The sequence below is a fragment of the Myotis lucifugus genome, unplaced genomic scaffold (genome assembly GCF_000147115.1).
Source record: "Myotis lucifugus unplaced genomic scaffold, Myoluc2.0 scaffold_103, whole genome shotgun sequence".
Classification (NCBI taxonomy): Eukaryota; Metazoa; Chordata; class Mammalia; order Chiroptera; family Vespertilionidae; genus Myotis; species Myotis lucifugus.
The window spans coordinates 2451547-2471259 of NW_005871151.1; the positions used below are offsets into that span (position 1 = coordinate 2451547).

General features: G+C 50.3%; 1 protein-coding gene across 2 annotated transcripts in view; it reads right to left on the reverse strand.

Moving 5' to 3' along the window:
• Window positions 1-19713, reverse strand: part of BTBD11 (BTB domain containing 11) — a 66818-nt gene that overhangs the window by 22726 nt on the left and 24379 nt on the right. For both annotated transcript variants that reach the window (XM_014459154.2, XM_023757239.1), the window contains exons 3-10: window positions 19445-19610; window positions 17164-17253; window positions 15139-15240; window positions 13220-13313; window positions 12971-13106; window positions 12116-12336; window positions 10524-10702; window positions 2234-2339 (exon numbers count right to left, since the gene is read on the reverse strand). In XM_014459154.2, the coding sequence (XP_014314640.1) occupies window positions 2234-2339; window positions 10524-10702; window positions 12116-12336; window positions 12971-13106; window positions 13220-13313; window positions 15139-15240; window positions 17164-17253; window positions 19445-19610 (1094 nt within the window). The remainder of the gene's footprint in view (window positions 1-2233; window positions 2340-10523; window positions 10703-12115; window positions 12337-12970; window positions 13107-13219; window positions 13314-15138; window positions 15241-17163; window positions 17254-19444; window positions 19611-19713) is intronic.

A 19713-nucleotide genomic window follows, 5' to 3' on the forward strand; every position in this document is an offset into this window, starting at 1 on the left:
TTCTTTTCTTGTTCTAACCTTGGAATTCCAAGGCTTGGCAAGAAAACGAAGACCTTAAAATTGCTGATGGAAGAAATCTCAGCAGGTTCAGGAGGAAAAAAACTCTCCCTTCCTCTCCTAAAGCTACAGGAAAGCTGAATTTATGCTGTGTCATTCAAACAGCCCTTGCAAATATTTGCTCTAACAAGGGTGTCTTGTAAGATACCTAGATGTCAGATTATTGCTATGTGGTAAAGCCTCTTTATTTGATTGGTCCTTATAATTTGTTGCACTTAGAATATCTTAATTAACACCTGTTTTCTACAAGGTGTTAATTACTTGTGGTTTGGGTACATCCTGGTTGGCTCACAGGAATGGGTGTAAAGAACAACAGACAACCAGTGGCTCAGGGGCTACGTTCTCCAGTAGCAAAAAGTCGTGTTACTGAAATTCACCAGTTATTCACGACAGCCACAGAAGTACTTTCAAACATGTGCATGAATTCAGCCTTTTCACTCATTTAAACGAGCTCACCTGTTTCAAAAGTGGTAGTTTTGCTAAAGAGTAGAATTTTCAGATGCTTCCATTGATCAAATGTTTCCCAGTCTCTGCAGGAAAAGGAGCTGGGAAGCAGGAAAGCCCCCCAATCTCCATTGGAAAAGGAACCCTTCCATATTAAGATATGAAAGCAGCTTTAATATTTTATGACTCCCCGTGCAGCCAGGAGACAGGCCCCTGTAACAGGAGGCTCATGGGTCAGGTTTCACGGCCGCCGAGTATTTCTTTGCCTTTTTTTTTTCCGGGCCAGTCAACCAGCTGCAGCAGCCCCAGGATCCTCCGAATGAAATCAGTGCCTGATGGAAGGGTTTCTTCTGGAAAATCCCAGAAGCTGAAACCGCAGGGGGATGGGATTACGGCTTCAGGGGGGAACCCGGTGCAGACTCCCAGTGCCTGCCTCCTGGAGTGGCCTGAGGATGACTTGAGTTAGGGTCGGCCACGGGCTGGGCTGGGGCGGCTCAATGCAAGTGTCTGAGAAGAATAGAAGCGAGGACTGCTGCTCTGCTGGGAGTCGGGGCATCGGGTCTCCTCAGCTCAGGTATGTTCGCCTCGTGTATGTGTGTGTGTGTGTGTGTGTGTGTGTGTGTCTGTGTGTGTGTAGGGGTGGGTGTGGGCGGTCTGGTTCCCCTCCCCTCCTGGCTGCCTGCACTGGACTCCATTAGAGGAACACCATGGCCTGTCCCTGTCCTCTGCTCGTCCCTCCTCAGGGGCCACTGGGAGAGCTGCCACGCACAGCTCAGGCTTGTTTTATTATTTTTTACTCCAATATTAGTTTTATTATAGTTTAAAAAACAAAAATTTCTACCTATGAGATTCCACGCCCCCCCCCCCCCTTAACACTTGCCATTGTATTACATTCAATATTGTGTATTAGTTTCAGGTACAGCGTCATGGGTAGAAAGCCATGCACCTTACAAAGCGGTCCCCCTGGTACTTCCAGTGCCCACCTGGCCCCATACATGGTTATTACCCCGTTCCCTGTGCTGTGCTACGTCTCCAGGACCGTTTGGTAACTGCCAGTTTGTACTTCTTCATCCCTGGATGTTTTTCACCCAGTCCCCCAACCCCCTTCCCTCTGGCAACCACCAGTCTGTTCTCTACATCTCTGAGTCTGCTTCTGTCTTGTTTGTTCGTCTATTTTGCTCTTTTGATTCCACATGTAAGTGAAATCATATGGTATGTGTCTTTCTCTGACCAATATATTTCACTTCGCATAATAGCCTCTAGGTTCATGCACCCTGTTGCACATGATAAGACTTTGTTCTTTTTTATGGCTGAGTAATATTCCATTGTCCACATGTACCACAGCTTTTTTAAAAAAAAAATCTACTTATCTATTGATGGGCACTTGAGTTGCTTCTAGAACCTACCTGTCTGCAGGGTCCACAGACCTTCTTGCTGCCACTGCCTGCAATCTTTCAATGATAACAAGAAGGTATTGGCGAGTCTCCTCCTTCCTTTAACTGAAAGGCTACAGGCAGTGAAAGGTAGATGCTCTGATATACCTTTTCCTAAGGTACAGCCTTCAGTCTTATCACATAATCAAGGTGCTATCCTGACCTCCGCCTGCCTGACTCCAGGACCTATCTTGTCGGCCCTCGAATATTCCCCACCCTTCCTTACAGCGTTTACTTCTTCCCTGTCTTGAAATCACAAAGCAACACCCCTGGCAGAGCAGGGCCCGTGACACACTCACCCAGGCGCGAGGTCTGCTTCCGTTTGATCTCCGTGAGCTTGGGGATGGGGTAGGGCCCGTAGCAGTGAGTGAAGATGACACACAGCTGCTGGCTGATCACTTCGTTCTGCGGAAAAGAGAGAACAGCTCACCTTGCTGGGGGCTGTGCACAACCTCAGGCCAGTTGTTGCTGGGAAACGCGTTCCCCAAGGAAGAGAAGCCCACAGACTTATCTCGGGCTCCAAGAGAAATCAATCCCCCTGGACATCAGTCATCCTGTTTGCCCGGGCAGGCCCTGGAGCTGCGAGCTTGTTTGTCTACTATTTCCATGGGCTCATTGGCAAAAGCTTAATTTGTCATTAAACCCTTTTCTCTTGCTGTAATCATTTCCTACCCATGGGAAAGCAGGTTTTGTAACTCCTAGAATGGAAAATAGGTTTTTACCCCAAACCTGCTTTTATCAATACTCCAAAGTTCTGGAAGCCGCTAATTATCCTAAAAAGCCCAGCAGAAAGCCCCCCTGGCCCTGTGACTGCGTCGCCGCTGCGGAGACTCAGGTGGCCCTGATGCAGCTTCCCTCGGAACTTGATTCTGGTGCTGAGGCCTTTCGGGATCAGGGGTGCTCAGCCGAATCATTTCTCAAAAAAAAAAGTGGGGGGAGGAGACTTCTGCAGTGCAGAATGTCAGCTGCCCCTGATTGCTCAGGGGCAAGGAGCCTGCATCCATGGAGCTGCCACCTCCGCGTTCTTCCTCTTCCCCCGCGGGGCTCGCCGCTGCTCACAAGTCTCCCTCCAACCGCAGGTGCGCAGGCGGGAAGCCACGAATCACAGTGTTGGGGTGCTTTTCATTGAATGAAGGGGTTGAAACTTGGGGCTTAAAGGGGCAGTTAGATAGAAAGACATTTACAACATATTTTAAAAGTAGGTTACAACACAGTTTGTAGCATGTATTTTTTGCAATAAAGCCCTACGTATATATTTAGATGGACAGATCTCTAAGGGGAAGGTTGGGAGAATAGCTACCTTCTGTGAGATTCTGATGTTTCTTTTTAGCTCCCTGTGCCCACCCTGCCCAGGGAGTTATATTTTCTGCAACAAACAACTGTTTGTAATAAAACCAACAAATATTATTTTTGACTTTAAAAGATGGGGCTGGGATAGCTTTGGGGTGTCAGTGGTTCAAGCCCTTCGTGAGTCGACTCCTTTGTGCGCCCGAAGCAGGAGGATACAGCTCAGCACATGAAAAGCAGTCCAACCCTTTGATTCAGTGGATGAGATCCCCAAAGGCACCTCGTCACTGCAGACGGATCCTGCGGGGACGCACTCATCTTGAGTGGGAGAAGGGACGCTGCTTTTGAAGAGGAGGCCTTAGAAACAAGGACATTAAATGCTCCTTCATGTAACACCTCCCTCCCAGCTTCAGGCGGCGGTTCTCCAAGTGTGGTCCCCACGCCACACCATCAGCGTCACCTGGGAGCCTGTTAGAAACATCCGCCCTCAGGTCCCGTCCCAGACCTTCTGCCTCAGAAATGCTGGGTGAGGGGCCCAGCAAGCTGTCTTTTCACACCTTAAAAAAAAATATTTTATTGACTTTTTACAGAGAGGATGAGAGAGGGATAGAGAGTTAGAAACATCGATCAGCTGCCTCCTGCACACCTCCTACTGGGGATGTGCCCGCAACCAAGGTACATGCCCTTGACCGGAATTGAACCTGGGACCCTTCAGTCCGCAGGCTGACGCTCTATCCACTGAGCCAAACTGGTTAGGGCCACACGTTTTCTTTTAAGTTTTTTTTTTTTAATCCTCACCTGAGGATGTTTTTTCATTGATTTTTTTTTTTTTGACAGAGTGAAAGGGAGGGAGGAGAGAGAGAGAAACATCAGTGTGAGAGAGACACATCGATAGGTTGCTCCCCCCAAGTGCTTGGCTGGGAATCTAACCTGAGACCCTTTGGTCCTCTGGCCGATGCTCTAACCTCTGAGCCAAACAGGCCAGGGCCATTTTCTGGTGATTCCGATGCTCCCTGAGGTGTGAGAACCACCGGTTTCATGGACTGGAATCTGTCGTGGGTTTGAAGTGGGCCGGGGCTGTAAATGGGTTTCCTCTGGCCTAAGGCTTTGCCACTCAAATGTGCTCCATCGACCACAAGCAGCAGCAGAATCGCCCGGGAGCCCACATAATGCAGACGCTCACCCGAGGCCAATGAATCAGGGTCCCCAGTCACGTGCTCTGCACATGGGTGTTTGAGGAGCAGAATCCTGGCCCCTAGCAGACGGCATGCCCTAATCCAGTGGTTCTCAACCTTCCTAAGGCCACGACCCTTTAATACAGTTCCTCATATTGTGGTGACCCCCAACCATAAAATTATTTTTGTTGCTACTTCATAACTGTAATTTTGCTACTGATACGGATCGTAATGTAAATATCTGATATGCAGGATGTATTTAGGCGACCCCTGTGAAAGGGTCGTTCGACCCCCAAAGGGGTTGCAACCCACAGGTTGAGAACCGCTGCCTGAATCCCTTGGGCTGTGTCATGAGCACGCCCACCCGTGAATGTGTTACCTTATAGGACGAAGGGGAATCTGCAGGAGTCATGAGAGTTACTGATTGGTTGACCCTAAAGAGGGAGATTACCCTGGGTTATCTGGGTGGGCCCAGTGTAATCACAGGAGCCCTTAAAAGGAGGTACCCTCCAGGCCTCTCTTGGAAAATGCTGGGTGTTGAACTTGGGTTCTCAGGATTCAGCTGCACAGAACTAAATTCTTTTAGCTTAAAATCCTCACTCGAGGATATGTGTGTGTGTGTTTTTAAAATTGATTTTAGGGAGAGAGAGAGAGAGAGAGAGAGAGAGAGAGAGAGAGAGAGAGAGAGAGAGAGAGAAACAGCCATTGGTTGCCTCCCATATGTGTCCTGACTAGGGATCGAACCTGCAGCCTTTTGCTGTGTGGGATGAGGAGCCACTGGCCAGGGCCAGAGCTGAATCTGTAACACCACAGGTGCCAGGAGTCTCTCTTAAGATGGAGCCTGTGGATGTCGGAGCTGACGTCTTTCCTCTCCTCCTCTGACCCCTCACTGTTCTTCTAAAAAGGTACAAAAACACACTCTTTTCTTTGGAAAGGAGCCCTAGGATTGTCCCCAGGGTCTGCTATAGGTAGCTTAGGTGGGGGTTCTACACAGTGGTAAAAACATGGGCAACGGGACCAGACGGAGCTGGGTGACCTTAGGAAAAGTACTCAGCTTCTCTGGGCCTCAGTGTTCTCTTCCCAAATGAATTACCTGCTTAAGGAAGGATTAAATTACCTCTATGAGGATTAAAAATATAACACATCACAATATGCCATTAGGTTGAACCAAAGGGAAGTGCCAATATGTGACCATTTTTGAACTCTCAAAAGAGCAAATTCCCATAATTCAAATTAATCTCTATTTTCCTAGATTCTAAAATATCCTAAAATTACTGGAAAGAAACTCACTGCAATAAACATGCATCTTAAAGACCCATGTCAAATTCAAAAAGATGAAAAAAGCCTGATCTCAGAATCAAGAGAATGTTGAATGTTGCTTTCCAGGGTCATCGGCAGTGAATTCTTTGTCTTGATCGATTCCTCCCAAGACAGGCCCTGCCCCTGTGGAAAATGCTGGGCTGCCCTGTCAGCTGTGAGCCCCTCTCTGCTGGAACCACCTGGAAAAGGGGGGGTGGGAAGGCTGTACGGCCCCACAGGATTCCCATGAGGTCGGCTTAGCTCCAAGTCTGTCACACGCCCTTGGAGTTGTGTACAAGATGAAATTGAACATACTGTGAACTTAAAGTGCTTTTAAATCAGCACCCATTTATTTTTATATGTACCTTCTACTCATGGCAACTGATGAGAGCTTTCTATTTATGGTAGTAATATACTGTTTCCTTTCTAAATACATTTAAGGGAAGGTAAGATGATTTAAAAGAAACATCCTGTTAATAAAAGCCTATGTGGTCATGATGCCCTCACGCCGAAACGAGCAATCACCAGGAGGCTGCATGGGCTGTGTGCATGCATGGGTAGGCGGGACTGTGTGCATGCATGGGTCAGAGGTGGGTCCCGCGGCTCCACACAGCGAGGAGGCGGGACCCTAGGCTCTGGCCTACCTCTTTGGGGCAATCCATGGAGGAGCCCCAGGTGGGTGGGCGGGGCCTACCTCTTTGGGGCGATAGATAGCGGGGCTCCTGCACTGTGAGAGGGCACAGGCCAGGCTGGCCCCCGCCCCAACCCCCCAGTGCACAAATTTCATGCACCGGGCCTCTAGTATGAAATAAACAACAACCAGTGACAATATCCTTTAGGAACGAAAGGGAAATCAGACACTCTGGAATGAAGGACCTAAGAGAACTGGTCACCAGCACGACCCTAGAAGAATGGCTGAAGGAAGGTCTCTAAACGACAGGAAAGGATGAAGGAGGGAGCCTTGGAGCATCCGGAAGGAGGAACAGGGTAAGCAAACATATGGACACATGTAATAGGCGTTCTTCTTTCTCTTGAGTTTCCTAATTATGTTTGATGGTTGATGCAAAAATTGTAACTCTGTCTGATATGGTTCTAAATTAGATGACATATTTAAAGATGGATATGTCATAAATGGAGGAGGGCAAAGGGACATAAAGAGAAGTAAGGTTTCTATACTTCATTTGAACTGGTAAACTGATGAAACCAGTAGACTTTGATATTATGTACATGCCAGAGGCCCGGTGCATGAATTCATGCACGGGTGGGGTCCCTCGGCCTGGCCAGTGATTGGGGCTGATCGGGGCCATCTCGCCCAGTCCCAATGGGGGCCAATTGGGGCTGACCAGCCGGGGGTGGGGAGGAAGGGATTGTAGGAGGTTGGCCTGCAGCAGGAGGTTGGCTATGGGAGCACACTGACCACCAGGGGGCAGCTCCTGCATCGAGTGTCTGCCCCCTGGTGGTCAGTGTGCATCATAGTGACCGGTCAACTGGCCGTTTGGTCACTTAGGCTTTTATATATACAGATAATGCAATATATCAAGCAATCACTAAAAAAGCTATACAGTGAGATACACTCCAAAAACATTACAAATAAAAAATGAATTTAAATAAATGTTCAGGTAGTCCACAGGAAGGCAGGAAAAAGACAGAGAGATCACACAGAAGACAAAAAATAAGATGGTAGATTTAAGCCATAGAGCATCAATAATTATATAAAATATATATGGTCTATAAATTCTGATTAAAAGACAGAGATTGACAGAGTGGATGAAAAGTCCGACTGCATGTTGTTTATAAGAAACCTTAAATGTAACGTATAGGCAAGTTGAAAATAAAAGGATGGGGAAAATATCATACAAACATTAATCAGAGGAAAGCAGGGGCAGCTGTATTAATATTAGATCAAGGAGACTTCAGAGCAAAGAAAACTAGTCGAAGCAGAGAGGGGCATTACATAATGACAAAAGGGTTAATACTCCAAGAAGACACTGCAATCCTAAATGTGTCTGCACCAAATGACACAGTTGCAAAATATGTGAGCTAAAAACGGATAGAACTAAAAGGGGAAGTAGACAAATTCAACAATTACAGTCGGAGACTTTAACACCCCTCTGTCAACTGATAGGATAACTGGATAGGATATTCTATAGGACACAGAATATAGGATACAGAATATAGGATGTAGGATACAGAAGAGCTCAGCATAGTCATAAGCCAAGAGGATGTTACTAACAATTACAGAACACCCCACAACAGCAGAAAGCACCCCTTTCCATGTGCCCACAGAACCTATACTGAGATAGGCCATATTCTGGGCCATATAACAAATCACAAATCTTTAAAAAAGGAGTGAAATAATATAGAATGTGTTCTCTGACCACAATGGAATCAAACTAGAAATCAGTAACAGAAAAATCCCAAAACACTTAAAAACTAAATAACACACTTTCAAATAATCCATAAGCCAAAAAAAGAAAGTTTCAAGGGAAATAAAAAATACACTGAACCGAATGAAGGTGAAAATAAAACATATCAAAAATTGTGGGACACAGCTAGGGTAGAGCAGAAAAATGTATAGTATCAAGTGCATATAGAAGAAAAAAGGAACAGTTCCAAATCGATAGTCTCACCTTCTACCTCAAGAACCTGGGAAGAGAAAAGCAAAACAAGCCTACAAGATCTGACCGCAGGATGATCACCCATGCTTGGAGAATGCCTGACTTCACACAGCCACGGCAAGTTTATCTTTCCCCTCTGCCCTGCATAGTGATGTGTAATACCACATCTCACCAGTAGGGGATGCCATTGAACCCCCATTTACTGTAAGAGCAAACCTGACTGGGGTGCAGTCCTCCAGTCCTCCTAAAGACTGCCCCTGCCCCATCCCTGGGTCCCCCCACCCTCCATGATCAGTACAACTGCTGGGAGCAGGATTTGGTCCCCACATCCTGGCAAAGTTCCCTCCCTTCTTCCCACCCCCAGCTGCTGCTGTCAGAGCTGTTGGCTGCTCTGGGAGGGTAGGGGCTGGGCTGGGCAGGAGGGGGCTGGCGGGGTGCTAGCAATGCTCTGTTTTTGGTCCGGCTGCTCATCACACAGGTAGGTTTACTTTGTGGAAATTCCTTTGCCTCTAGAGTTACGATTGGGGCACTTTCCCGTATGCATATATGTATGTCCTATTAAAAACGATGTTTACTTAGAAACCCCAGAGACCAGGTTTACTTAAAACACAAGATGCTGCGGTAGGTAATCTCTGGAATGCCCACTATATCCCGAAGAGAGGAAGGAAATTAAAAACCCGACACCCATTAGAACACCAGACCCTGGGAACCGAAGGAGGAACGTTTGTCCCGAAGGTGGTCTCTTAGGTAATTTCAGGTGAAAGCCTTTTTTATTTATTTCCAAGGTGGGGGGTGAGGGGCAGGGAGCATTTGGTTTTGAAAAGCCTCCAGCAGGTTTCACTCTAAATAGAACTGCGAGGCTCATTACCGGAGCCCGCACACCTGCTCCCACTTCAGGTCTCAGTGGGGCCTGACATCAAGCATAAATCTAGCCCGCGGGGGCCCTGGACGCTGGGCTGCAGACCGTGCTAATGAGAAGACCTAATGGGCCTGGCTCGGGCCCGGGCCACGTGCTCCAGGCTCAGCGAGCAGGCAGGACGCCGAGTTGCTGCTGCTTTACTGTGGGGCCACCCCACTGCCGGCAGAGGCACTCCCTGGTCCCCTCGTCCTTCTCTCGGGCAGCCCATGGGCCCAGCCTGGCGGGGGGTGGAGACCCAGGTTGCCTTCCTGGTTCAGAGGCCTGTTTCCCCTGCGACTCACAGGGGCCCCAGAACTTCACAAAGCCTGATCTGGGACTGAGGGGGAAGGGGCTGGTGCCGGGGCCAGACTGCCTGGGTTCAGTCCCAGCTCTGCTATTTAGCGACTCTGTGATCTCGGGCACGCTGGTCAACCTCTCCGTGCCTCAGTTTCCCCATTTGTTAAATGGGGGATAAGAGCAGTATCTGCTTCAAAAGTTGCCTGTGAGAATTTAACTACATATTTTTTTTTAAAAATATATTTTATTGATTTTTTACAGAGAGGAAGGGAGAGAGATAGAGAGTTAGAAACATCGATGAGAGAGAAACATCGATCAGCTGCCTCCTGCACATCTCCTACTGGGGATGTGCCCGCAACCCAGGTACATGCCCTTGACCGGAATCGAACCCGGACCTTTCAGTCCACAGGCCGAGGCTCTATCCACTGAGCCAAACTGGTTTCGGCTTAACTACATATTTTAGCTTAAAAAAAAAAAAAAAGTCTCTTTCTGTCTCGAGACAGTCATATAAAAAAGCGTTCCGAGTCAAGTGAGTTGGAACGCTTGCTTGCCTTCCCAGGGCCTGGCTTCCGGGAACCGCGGCAGGGCCTGTACCCATTCATCTGGGGTGCTGCACCCTGTCCCTCCTCCCGCTGGATTCTATCTGCCTGTCAGGCCTGCCCTAGTCCCAGCACCTCAGCACACCTTTCCCTGACCGTCTGGCACCTCACTCTCGGGGCCTGTGCCATTGTTTCATAAACCACCTCAGATGCCCTCGGGGCACACATGCTGGTATTCTCTCACCAGCTTTTGTGTAAATTCCTTGAGGCCAGGACAGATCTTACTACTTCGTCCATGTGCCTAAGTGCCTTGGAACCTCACAGCGGCTCAGCAAAGCAGCTGCCCCACAAATGACAGCACAAGTGGCTTTAGCCAGTTGGGGTACACAAGCCACCAGCCACCATGACCACAGGGAAGGGACCCCTGAGATGGGGACCCTCCTAGCGCTCTGCCGACGGCATCAGACCCCTCGTACCTTGCTGGCTTTCAGGATCTCGAACATGAGGGGCAGGCCCTGGGTGATGAGCTCCTCCGTGTACTCTTCCTCCTGGATGGTCTTGAACTCCTTCAACAGGCCCTGGATGAGGGGCCTGCGGTGCTGCTGGAAGGCGATCCGCAAGGACTCCAGCCACGTGTGCAGGGTCCACGGGACACCTGGGGGGAGGGGAGAGGGGAGGGCAAGGCAGAGAACAACCAAAAGAGAAGGCGCGTTTTTATCTAAAACTTGGCCTTTCCCCAGGACGTTACCCAATTATGAGACCAAGAGACAGGCTTGCGATGAATAGAGCCAGTGTTGATCCCGCCCCCAAAGACTTGCAGAAGTTGAAATTAAAGGTCATAATTCAATTCCCTTAAGTACGGGTGTCCATTTCTTCATGCTACTCATATTATCAGGGGCTGCATTTACAACCTATAATCATGGTGGAGAATACTGGAATCTTTATGCCTGTGACATACTTCTCTGTGCTGACTTCATTTGTCTCCATCCCCTCCACTTTCTGGGGAGGGAGATGCTCGGGGAGGGGCCGAGTCTTGCCCAGGATTGGATACCACATCCGTGCCCAGGCGAGAGCTGAGAGCTGGTGAAACCCACCAGTGAGCTAAGATGGATACTTCCACCCGCATAAGGAGACTCGGAGGGTATGGCTGCTGGTCCCCGCGCAAAACTACATTTCCACCTGCAGCCACTTCATCGGGCTCCTCCCGCAGCAAGAGCCTCTCCAGCAGCTGATTGCTGTGCTGATTCCCCCTCTTCTCGTGGGGAGAGAAGCAGGCGTCTTGCTCCTGTGTACAACAAGGGACCTTTCGGAGTCTCGGGCTGCTTCACTATGCTAAACAGGCCCTCGGGGCCGGGGCATAGCCGCCCCACATGCTAAACAGCCACTGTGCGAGAGGCCCTTTTCCAGAACAGCATAGGGGCCCCTCTGCAGGCCCTCAGGCTACAACCTGAGTTTAAGGCCCACGCCAGTCCTGCTATTCCCATGCTGGGCCTATGCCACTAGATTGGGAAGGCCAGGCTAGCCTGTCCCTCAGGTGCACGGAGGAGGTGGCTGTGGGCTAGCTCAGTCCAGGAAGAGCCACCCCAAAGGCTTCCTGAGGGGGAGCCCTGGTCAGGAAGCCTGTCCTCACTCTAACCGCTGCCCGGCCGCAGCTTCATGGGTCTGGGTGCTCTATGCACCCCAACCACTGGGAACCACCTGGGATGCTTGTTAAATATAAAGATTTCCAGCCTTTACCCATCCAGACCCTAGACAGCAGAGCTTCTGGGTATAGGGCCTGGCAATGTGTATTCAGACAAGCTCCCAGGTGATTCGAACTCCTAACTTCCAGGGTCCAGAGTTTGGGAATCATGGAAAGGTGACCTGAGGACGGGGCTGGCAGGATGCTGCTGTCGATGGGGACAGTGTGGGACTCTCAGCATGGAAGTGCTCCCACCAGCGAAGGAGAGGCCCCCTGGGCCTGTGTGTGTGTGTGTGCGTGTGTGTGTGTGTGTGTGTGTGTGTGTGTGTGTGTGTGAGTGAGCCGGGCAGCGGTGCTGTGCCCAGGGCGGAGGGTGCCCACACTGACCGATGCTCCTGATGTCAATTGTGACATCCACGTAGCCATGCTCAGCGCTGTGATACATGGCCTCCCTCAGGGCTCTCAGTTTGGCCTTGCTGTTGCGGCTGGCGCACAGGGGGGGCGGGGCTGTCTCCGCCAGGTCTGTCCCCTCGGCCAGAATCTCCTCCAGGGACAGGATATCACTCTTCTCCTTCTCTGGCTGGGCGAGCAGTTTGCGGAACACGTTCCTGTCAATCATAAACCCAGAGAGGAAGACACTCAGAGGTGGGGGAGGGCTTTGCCAGGGCGGGGACGGGTGGGGACCACTCCCTGGGACAAGGGAAGGGGACGGGACCAGCTCGGGGTGGCGGGTTTCAGAGTCCTGACCGCGGGCGCTCCGTTCTGGGGGTGGAGGAGATAGTGGGGCATGGCCGGCCGTGTTTCCTCAAGGACAACCAGGGAGCTAAGTGTTTGCCTCAAGTATCTAGAAGGCTCTGGAACCCGTGATTCTGCTTTACGTGGGGTGATGTGTAATGCAACCGATGGGATAAATCCTGAGGGAATGGTGGACGGGAGGCGATCAAACAGGAGGTGATTTATTCTTTCTCAACGGATTCTTCTCACTTCGCTTCCCAGAGGGGAGGCATGTCTGCGGTGGAAGCTGGCTGGGAGAGGACAGAACAGCCAGTCCGGGCAGATGTGTGCGGCATGAGGCTGGCCCTCGGCCGGGAGCGGGCAGTGAAGGCCACGCTGGCCGGGCTGGGGCCTGCACTGCCTCTGGGCCCCACATCCAGAGAGGCGGTGGGTCTGGGGCAGGCCTGGGAATCTGCATTTTTAACAAGCACCGCTCGGGGCCTGGGGTTCCGGCCCGCCCTAGCCTACCTGTGTCCGTGGGCTGCGGCCTGGCTGAAAGAGTTCATGTCCCCCTGGGGGGTTGTAGAAATTCCATTCCTGTGCATGGTTCCTATCAAGGGGTCCGCACCTCGCTCCAACAGCAAACTAACCAGCTCAAAATTGCCTGCAAGCCCAGAGAAGGGGTTTTATAAGCGAATAAAGCAAACAGAGAGTCGCAGGCACCCCCGGGGCGGGGTGGTGGAGGCCCTTGGCCAGGGCGAGGATGGCACCTCTTACCCACGGCGGCTGCGAGCTGCAGGGGCGTCTCCGAGTAGTTCTCCTCGCCGTGCTCCACAGAGCCCTCGACCTTGGCCCCGGCGTCCAGCAGGAGCTGCGGAGGAAGAGGGGCCATGGAGATGTTTAAAGGACCCGCGCTGCGAGGGGGCGTCAGGAAAACTGGTGGAAATCAGTGCCATGCCAATGTTCCTGCTCTCCTCTGGGTCAGTGACCACGGGTCCAGGGCAGCTGGACCTCGAGGGGGAACTAGGAGCTGCTTGGATCTACTAGAACCTGAGCTACTCAGTGGGGGGTATAGGCCAGCAGTGGGGGCACCTGGGAGCTGGTGGGAAACATGGCCCTCGGGCCCGCCCCAGACCCACTGGACAAGCGTCTGCATTTTTAACAGGCTCTCCAGGTGACTGACTCGTATATGAATGTTTCTAGAAGCCCCTGGAACCAGGGACTGGAAGATTCCCTGTTTGGGTCGGAGAGCATTAACGTGGTCTCTTGGAATCACAGATTGAGAGTTCTGGAGAGCACCCCGGCCAACCAGGGCCAGGGTCCTGGGGAGCTCCGAGGGCAGGTCAGCAGAGGCTGTGTCCTGGCCAGCAGGCTCCATGCGGCAGCGTGAGCTTCCCAGAGCTCTGCCTCACAGGACGCAATTCTGTGCCTTCCCTAAGCAATTCTGTGCTTCTTAAAAAACGGAGATCCTATCCATGCCGGATCTCACTCACAGTGGATGTGCTGGTTGCTGATGTGAACTGGGCTGGGGTGGGGGGGACCTGCTAGTTTTAACCCTGAGGGCGCAGCCAGGAGGGGGGCTGCACGTGTGGCTTTCCGTGACTTGTGCACCTGCAGCGGGGAGGAGGCCTGACTTCGGTTTGGCTTTGCTCGGCTGCCCACTGCGCCGACTCCGGATTGAAAGGCCGGGGATGCCGCTGCTTGTTAAAGGATGGCATCTGCGTCTGCCGGGCCACCCTCCGCCCCTTCTTCCTTAGACTCCTCTACGGGGACTGGACTGTGCATGACGCTGTACAGGCAGAAGCCAGTGTGGCACGTCACACACGCAGCCTCCTGAAGCACGGCTTTGGACCTGTCTTCGGGACCCCCACACCCTAGGAAACGACAAAGGATTCCAGTGGAATCCCAACGTTGCCCAGTGGTGCCTCTCCCACGATTCCCTGCTCTCCATTCATCCTCAGAGGCTTGGACCACATAAAAGGAGGCGAGTTCCTGAGGGACCGGCTGCTCGTCTCCCTTTTCTGATGCCGTGAAGACCACGTTTAAGACCTAGAATGTACTGGATGGCTAGTCAATGAACACCAACTCTACAACAGCCAGAAAAGGCGCAAGCAACACATGCCCATAGGACCTCGGATGAGGACATCTCTCCGTGCTTGGGAGCTTTCAGAAGACACATGCGAAGGCCCTGCTCTAGGTCTCCTGGATCCAATTCTCAAGAAGTGGGATCCAAGCAAGTGTCTTTTGGAACCGTTGCCTTGGCAACTTGGATGCGTCTTTCCACTGGCTGGAAACCACTAGACTCTACACAAACACCAGGGTCACACCTCAGGGGAGGTTCCAAGGTCTCACACCAGCCAAGTTTTGTGTTCATGTTACGACAAGTAAAACGAACCAATCCACAAAACCACAGCTCAGGCCCCAGCCGCGAGCGACTGGGAACAACTTCGTAGGTTGGCCACTGTGTGTTGTGCGAGGCTGCATGTGGGTAGGTGATAATTTCATATTGGCTAAAGCTGGGCCATATAGATCATTCCATATAATATTTCCACTCATATGATATGCATGTGCTATATTCAATTGCAATGAACCAATATGAATGTTTTCGTGACTATGCATGCCGGGAGAGGTACAGATTTGCATAATGGAAGCGGTAAAATTAGAGGTCAGGTGTGGATAGGGAAATACGTTAATACCTGAACTACAGGAATATGTCCATGCAACACAGCAAAAGTCAGAGCCGTCCAATGGCGGGTCTCGGGGTGGACGGATGGATATTTATGAGGAGTACTGACAACCTATAAACAAATTGAAGTTATTTTCAGAATGTGACCTTCACAATACTTAGACTAGCAGAGCTGACCTATCTGTGGCTGGGCACGCGGGAAAGGCGTAGAAAGGACATCCTGGGCGGTGCCTGGGGAAGTGTTGGTGATGTGGGTGGTGAGGAATAAGGACTCCTTTGCTTCACATCTGAAAGCGATTAAACGGATGACCTCTGACCACCGCTAAGGTGCCTTGGAGAAGGTGTAATGGTGGCTACAATGAGCCAGCTCACCTGCCTGGCTCCTCTCTCGGCTGCAGGAAAGGTGGTGGTTCTGAGACCTACAGGATGTCAGTGTGAGATGCCACTGCCATTTCACCCACGCCTTGAGGGGACATTCTCGGTGGCAGCAAACCCCAGGCAAGGGGAGGTCTGCTTCAAGCTTTTGAGCCAGGGAAGCCCACCATGTGATGGAGGAGTGGCACCATCTGGTCACAGCTCACCCACGCTGACCTCACTCCACTCTTCTGCTGCCTTCCTGGTTGACAAAGGCCCTCATATTTCTGGAAACTGGGCATAAAAACTTTCCTGAAAGCACCACAAATAAGCAATCTGATACTGGTCTTTTGATATGGGAATCTCAAAAACACCCCTGGCCACAAGACAGGTGTCTGGGCAGCTGAAGGTTGGGGTCCTGCAGGACTGGCACCCACACATGGTTTTCCCGAATATTCCTGGATGCCTGTTTCATTCAGAGGTGCTGAGTTCACTCATCACCTGCAGGGGAAGCCTGGAGCTGGGAGCCATGGGTTGGGCTAGGGAGGACCAGGGAACCCCACCAGGAACCCAAGTTGGGGAGCCCCTCGCAGTGTCTGCACGGTGCTTATGGATGCATAACAGGGGAGAAAAAATCCCTAATACTTGAAACTTGTATGATCCAAAATGGGATCCCAAACTATGTCTATTGACTGCTTTCCTCAGATGAATATAAAACTCACTAAAACCCCCCCAAAAGCAAATAGAAAAGCCCCCCAAAACCCACAGTACTAAATGACAAGAGCATCTAATTTTGACCTAAAAAGGCTCCCCAGGGTTGCTGAGTTAGGACTGTGGCATACCAATTTCCCCAGTTTCCAAGGCTGCCAATATCTGGCTGCTGGAGAGAGTGGGTCTTAAGACAGCACAGAACATGGTTAAAAAAAAAAAAAAAAGAAGAAGTGTGATTTCACCTATTACAACCCCCGGCAGGAAAGGAAATCAATACTGAGTCCCAAACTTTATGCTAGGTCCTCTCTGTATTTAATTCTTCCAACAACTCTGAGGTGGGTGTGATTATTCTCCCATTTTGCAGATGGGGACAGCGAGGCCCAGAAACCACCTGCCCAAGCACAAAAGCACGTCACCAAAGCACAGGACAGTTTCAGAATTTGAACCCGTGTCAAATTCCAAAGCCTGCTGGGGTGTGCTTCCTGCTCCAGCATATTGCTTCAAAGAGCCATGTGATGAGCTTTAAGACCTGTGGCTGCAACTCAGCCAACCAGGTGCGCCAATCAGGATTCGGTGGGGGAGGGGGAGCCACGCCTCAGCTCTGGGACAGGGCCCAGCTTTGCAGTGCGCAGAGGGAAAGGGCTGGTGGCTCAGGAGAGGGCGCTCTGCTTTGATCCCAGAAGGAACGGATGACAATAAGGATCAGAGGCGATACACCTGAGCCAAGTAAAAGCTGGTGCGCCTTGTAGCTTCGTTTGTTGTTTTTAAGTGAAACATACATGCTCCTTGGAGTTTCCCGGGGCTGGGGCCTTAGGGTGGAGGAAATCCATCCGCTGGTCTGACCTCTTTGCTGGACGGAGCGCCCTGCCCTCAGCAGTGGCTCTCGGGAGAGAAAGCCCCCCCCCTCTCTTGGTTCACCTTCCCCCGGGGATGCCAGGCCGAGGGGCCCTGCAGCCCCCTGCACCCTCACCTCCACATTCAGGTCAGCTCCGGCATCCAGCAGCATCTGCACCATCGCCTCGTCCCCACGGACGCAGGCGTACATCAGGGGGGTCATGCCCTGCGGTGAGTTAGAAACCAGAGAACGGAGAAGGTTTACCAGCTGGCTGTGTCACTTGCTGCTAACATGGAAATTCTTACTTTTGCTTAGAAGGCTATCTTTGCACTCAAAATCCGGCATTAAAAAGAATAAACAGCCCTAAGACTCCTAAGGTTCCAATCCTCCATAGTTTGAAAACCAAAATGGAGGCAAGAAGGGACCATAAATTGTCTTTTTTTTTTCTTTTTTCTTTTCTGCATTAATCGTTGCTTATGTTGGAGGATTTTCCTTTGTCTGTCTTAGGGTGCAACAGACCTGGGAGTGTTTGCTGAAGCAAATGGCTGATTTCAACTTTCTGGGTTCTGCAGCATCAGCCGCTAAGCTATCTAATTGACAAACACGGTTTCCTTGACATTTTCTCTTTCTCAATATAACAAGTGTCATCTTTACTCTATACAAGATCCCGGTCGGGGTCAAGGGAAATTGGATATCTCTGAGCACACCCCCAGCGTTGACATCTGGTTTGACATTACCATTTACAAGCGAACAGCAAGCAAATGAGGAATGGCTTTCAAAAATTCCTGAAGTATTTGCCCATGACTCCTGCTTAGTATAAACAACATATCCCAACCAACAGAAGGAAGGGATGGATATTTCAATAAACAGTGTTGTGAAGGTGGGAAAATATCTGAGTAAGAAGAGCCTTATCTCACACCATCCACTAAAACCGTTTCTAGTTTGATTAGCGATATCGGGACAAAATTAAAACCATAAAAGTCATCTAGGCACGCCGAAGCCGGTTTGGCTCGGTGGATGGAGCGTCGGCCTGCGGACTGAAGGGTCCCAGGTTCGATTCCGGTCAAGGGCATGTGCCTGGGTTGCGGGCACATCCCCAGTGGGGGGTGTGCAGGAGGCAGCTGATCGATGTTTCTCTCTCATCGATGTTTCTAACTCTCTATCTCTCTCCCTTCCTCTCTGTGGAAAATCAATAAAATATATTAAAAAAAAAAGTCATCTAGGCACAAAAATAATAAAAGAATCGCAAAGGAAAATCATTACAGCACCGAGGACATGAAATTGAAAAGATAAACAAAACGAAAAGGTAAGCAGTACATGGAGACATATCTGTCACATTATAATAAAGGTCATATGTCTAATATGTAAAGAGTTCTTCCAAGTAAAAAAGAAAGACAGTAAAGCTCCAGTGAAAACCAGGCAAAAGGTAAGTGAAAGATTCACAGGAAACACATATACAGTGGGGTCTTGACTTACGAGTGTCCCGACTAACGAGTTTTTTGAGATACCAGCTGTCTCTCGGCAGATTTTTTGCATTGAGTTGATAGAGTAATTTGAGTTAACGAGCCCCTTAACGAGCTCCTTAACAAGCTCGGTCTCCAAACGAATTAAACTCCTAAGTCAAGGCCCCACTGTATGTAGTTGGAGGGTGTGTACAAGGAAACAAGTCTCTGGAATCGTAATTTGAGATAAAAAAAAACCTTCAGAAAGGTTGATGAGTTTGAGCCACTATTTCCACTCTTAAGAGTTTCCCTAATGAGACAATCAGGGATTTGAACAACGATTTGTCTAAGTTTATTTAGCTCAGCGTTATTGATATAAGTGATTAGAAACAACCTAAATACCCAACAACTGAGTGTGGTTAAGTGAATAAATAATATGACCATGTTATGTAGCCATTAAAAGGGACTAAAACTATTTAATGATATTGCAAAGTACCTTTCAATGTACCTTAGTGTCAGAGGCCTGGGGGGACAGCTGCCTGTCTCAGAGGCTCCCCCAGAATGACTTTTGTGCATCTTAAACGTACCCCGAAAGTTTGGTGAAAATTTGTCTTGACTTGTTCTGTGAGGCAGTAACAGGCCGTTGAGCACTAATTTTAACCATGCTGGAAAAAGAACTTGAAGGACACATACTAAATATAAACAGGATGGTTATCCGGGTGAGGGAATGATTTCCTTTCTGGAATAGGCCTATTTTTCTCTCTTTTCCATTTCAGCTGCAATGGTCACGTGCAACTTCTATAATGATGAACAAGGGTATTTTTATGTTAAAAACTAAACTAAAAAAAAAAAAATCACCCCAAGTCACCCGTAGGGGGAGCCTCTGTCCAGTGCCTGCCGTGTCCATCTTGCCATGGGGTGGTGCTCGTGGTGAAGGTGGGGGTGCGCGTTCAGACACCCAGAGGACCCTGTACCTGTTCGCTCATGGTGTTGATCCCATCGGGCCCCAGGAGCGACACCGCCTGCTTCACCAGATCCGTCCGCCCGCAGTTCAGCATCCGGAAACCCAGGTCCTGCTTAAACTTGGCTTCGATGGCCACTGCGTCCAGCTTCCGAGAAGCAAAAAAGCAGTCGTCAGCCCTAAGGGAGGGAGAGATGGTCAGCTGGTGCGCGCTCCCAGGGACGGGCCTGGAGCCACAAGGTAGGCAGCACAGGGACGTGCGTTGCTTTCATGTCCACTGCC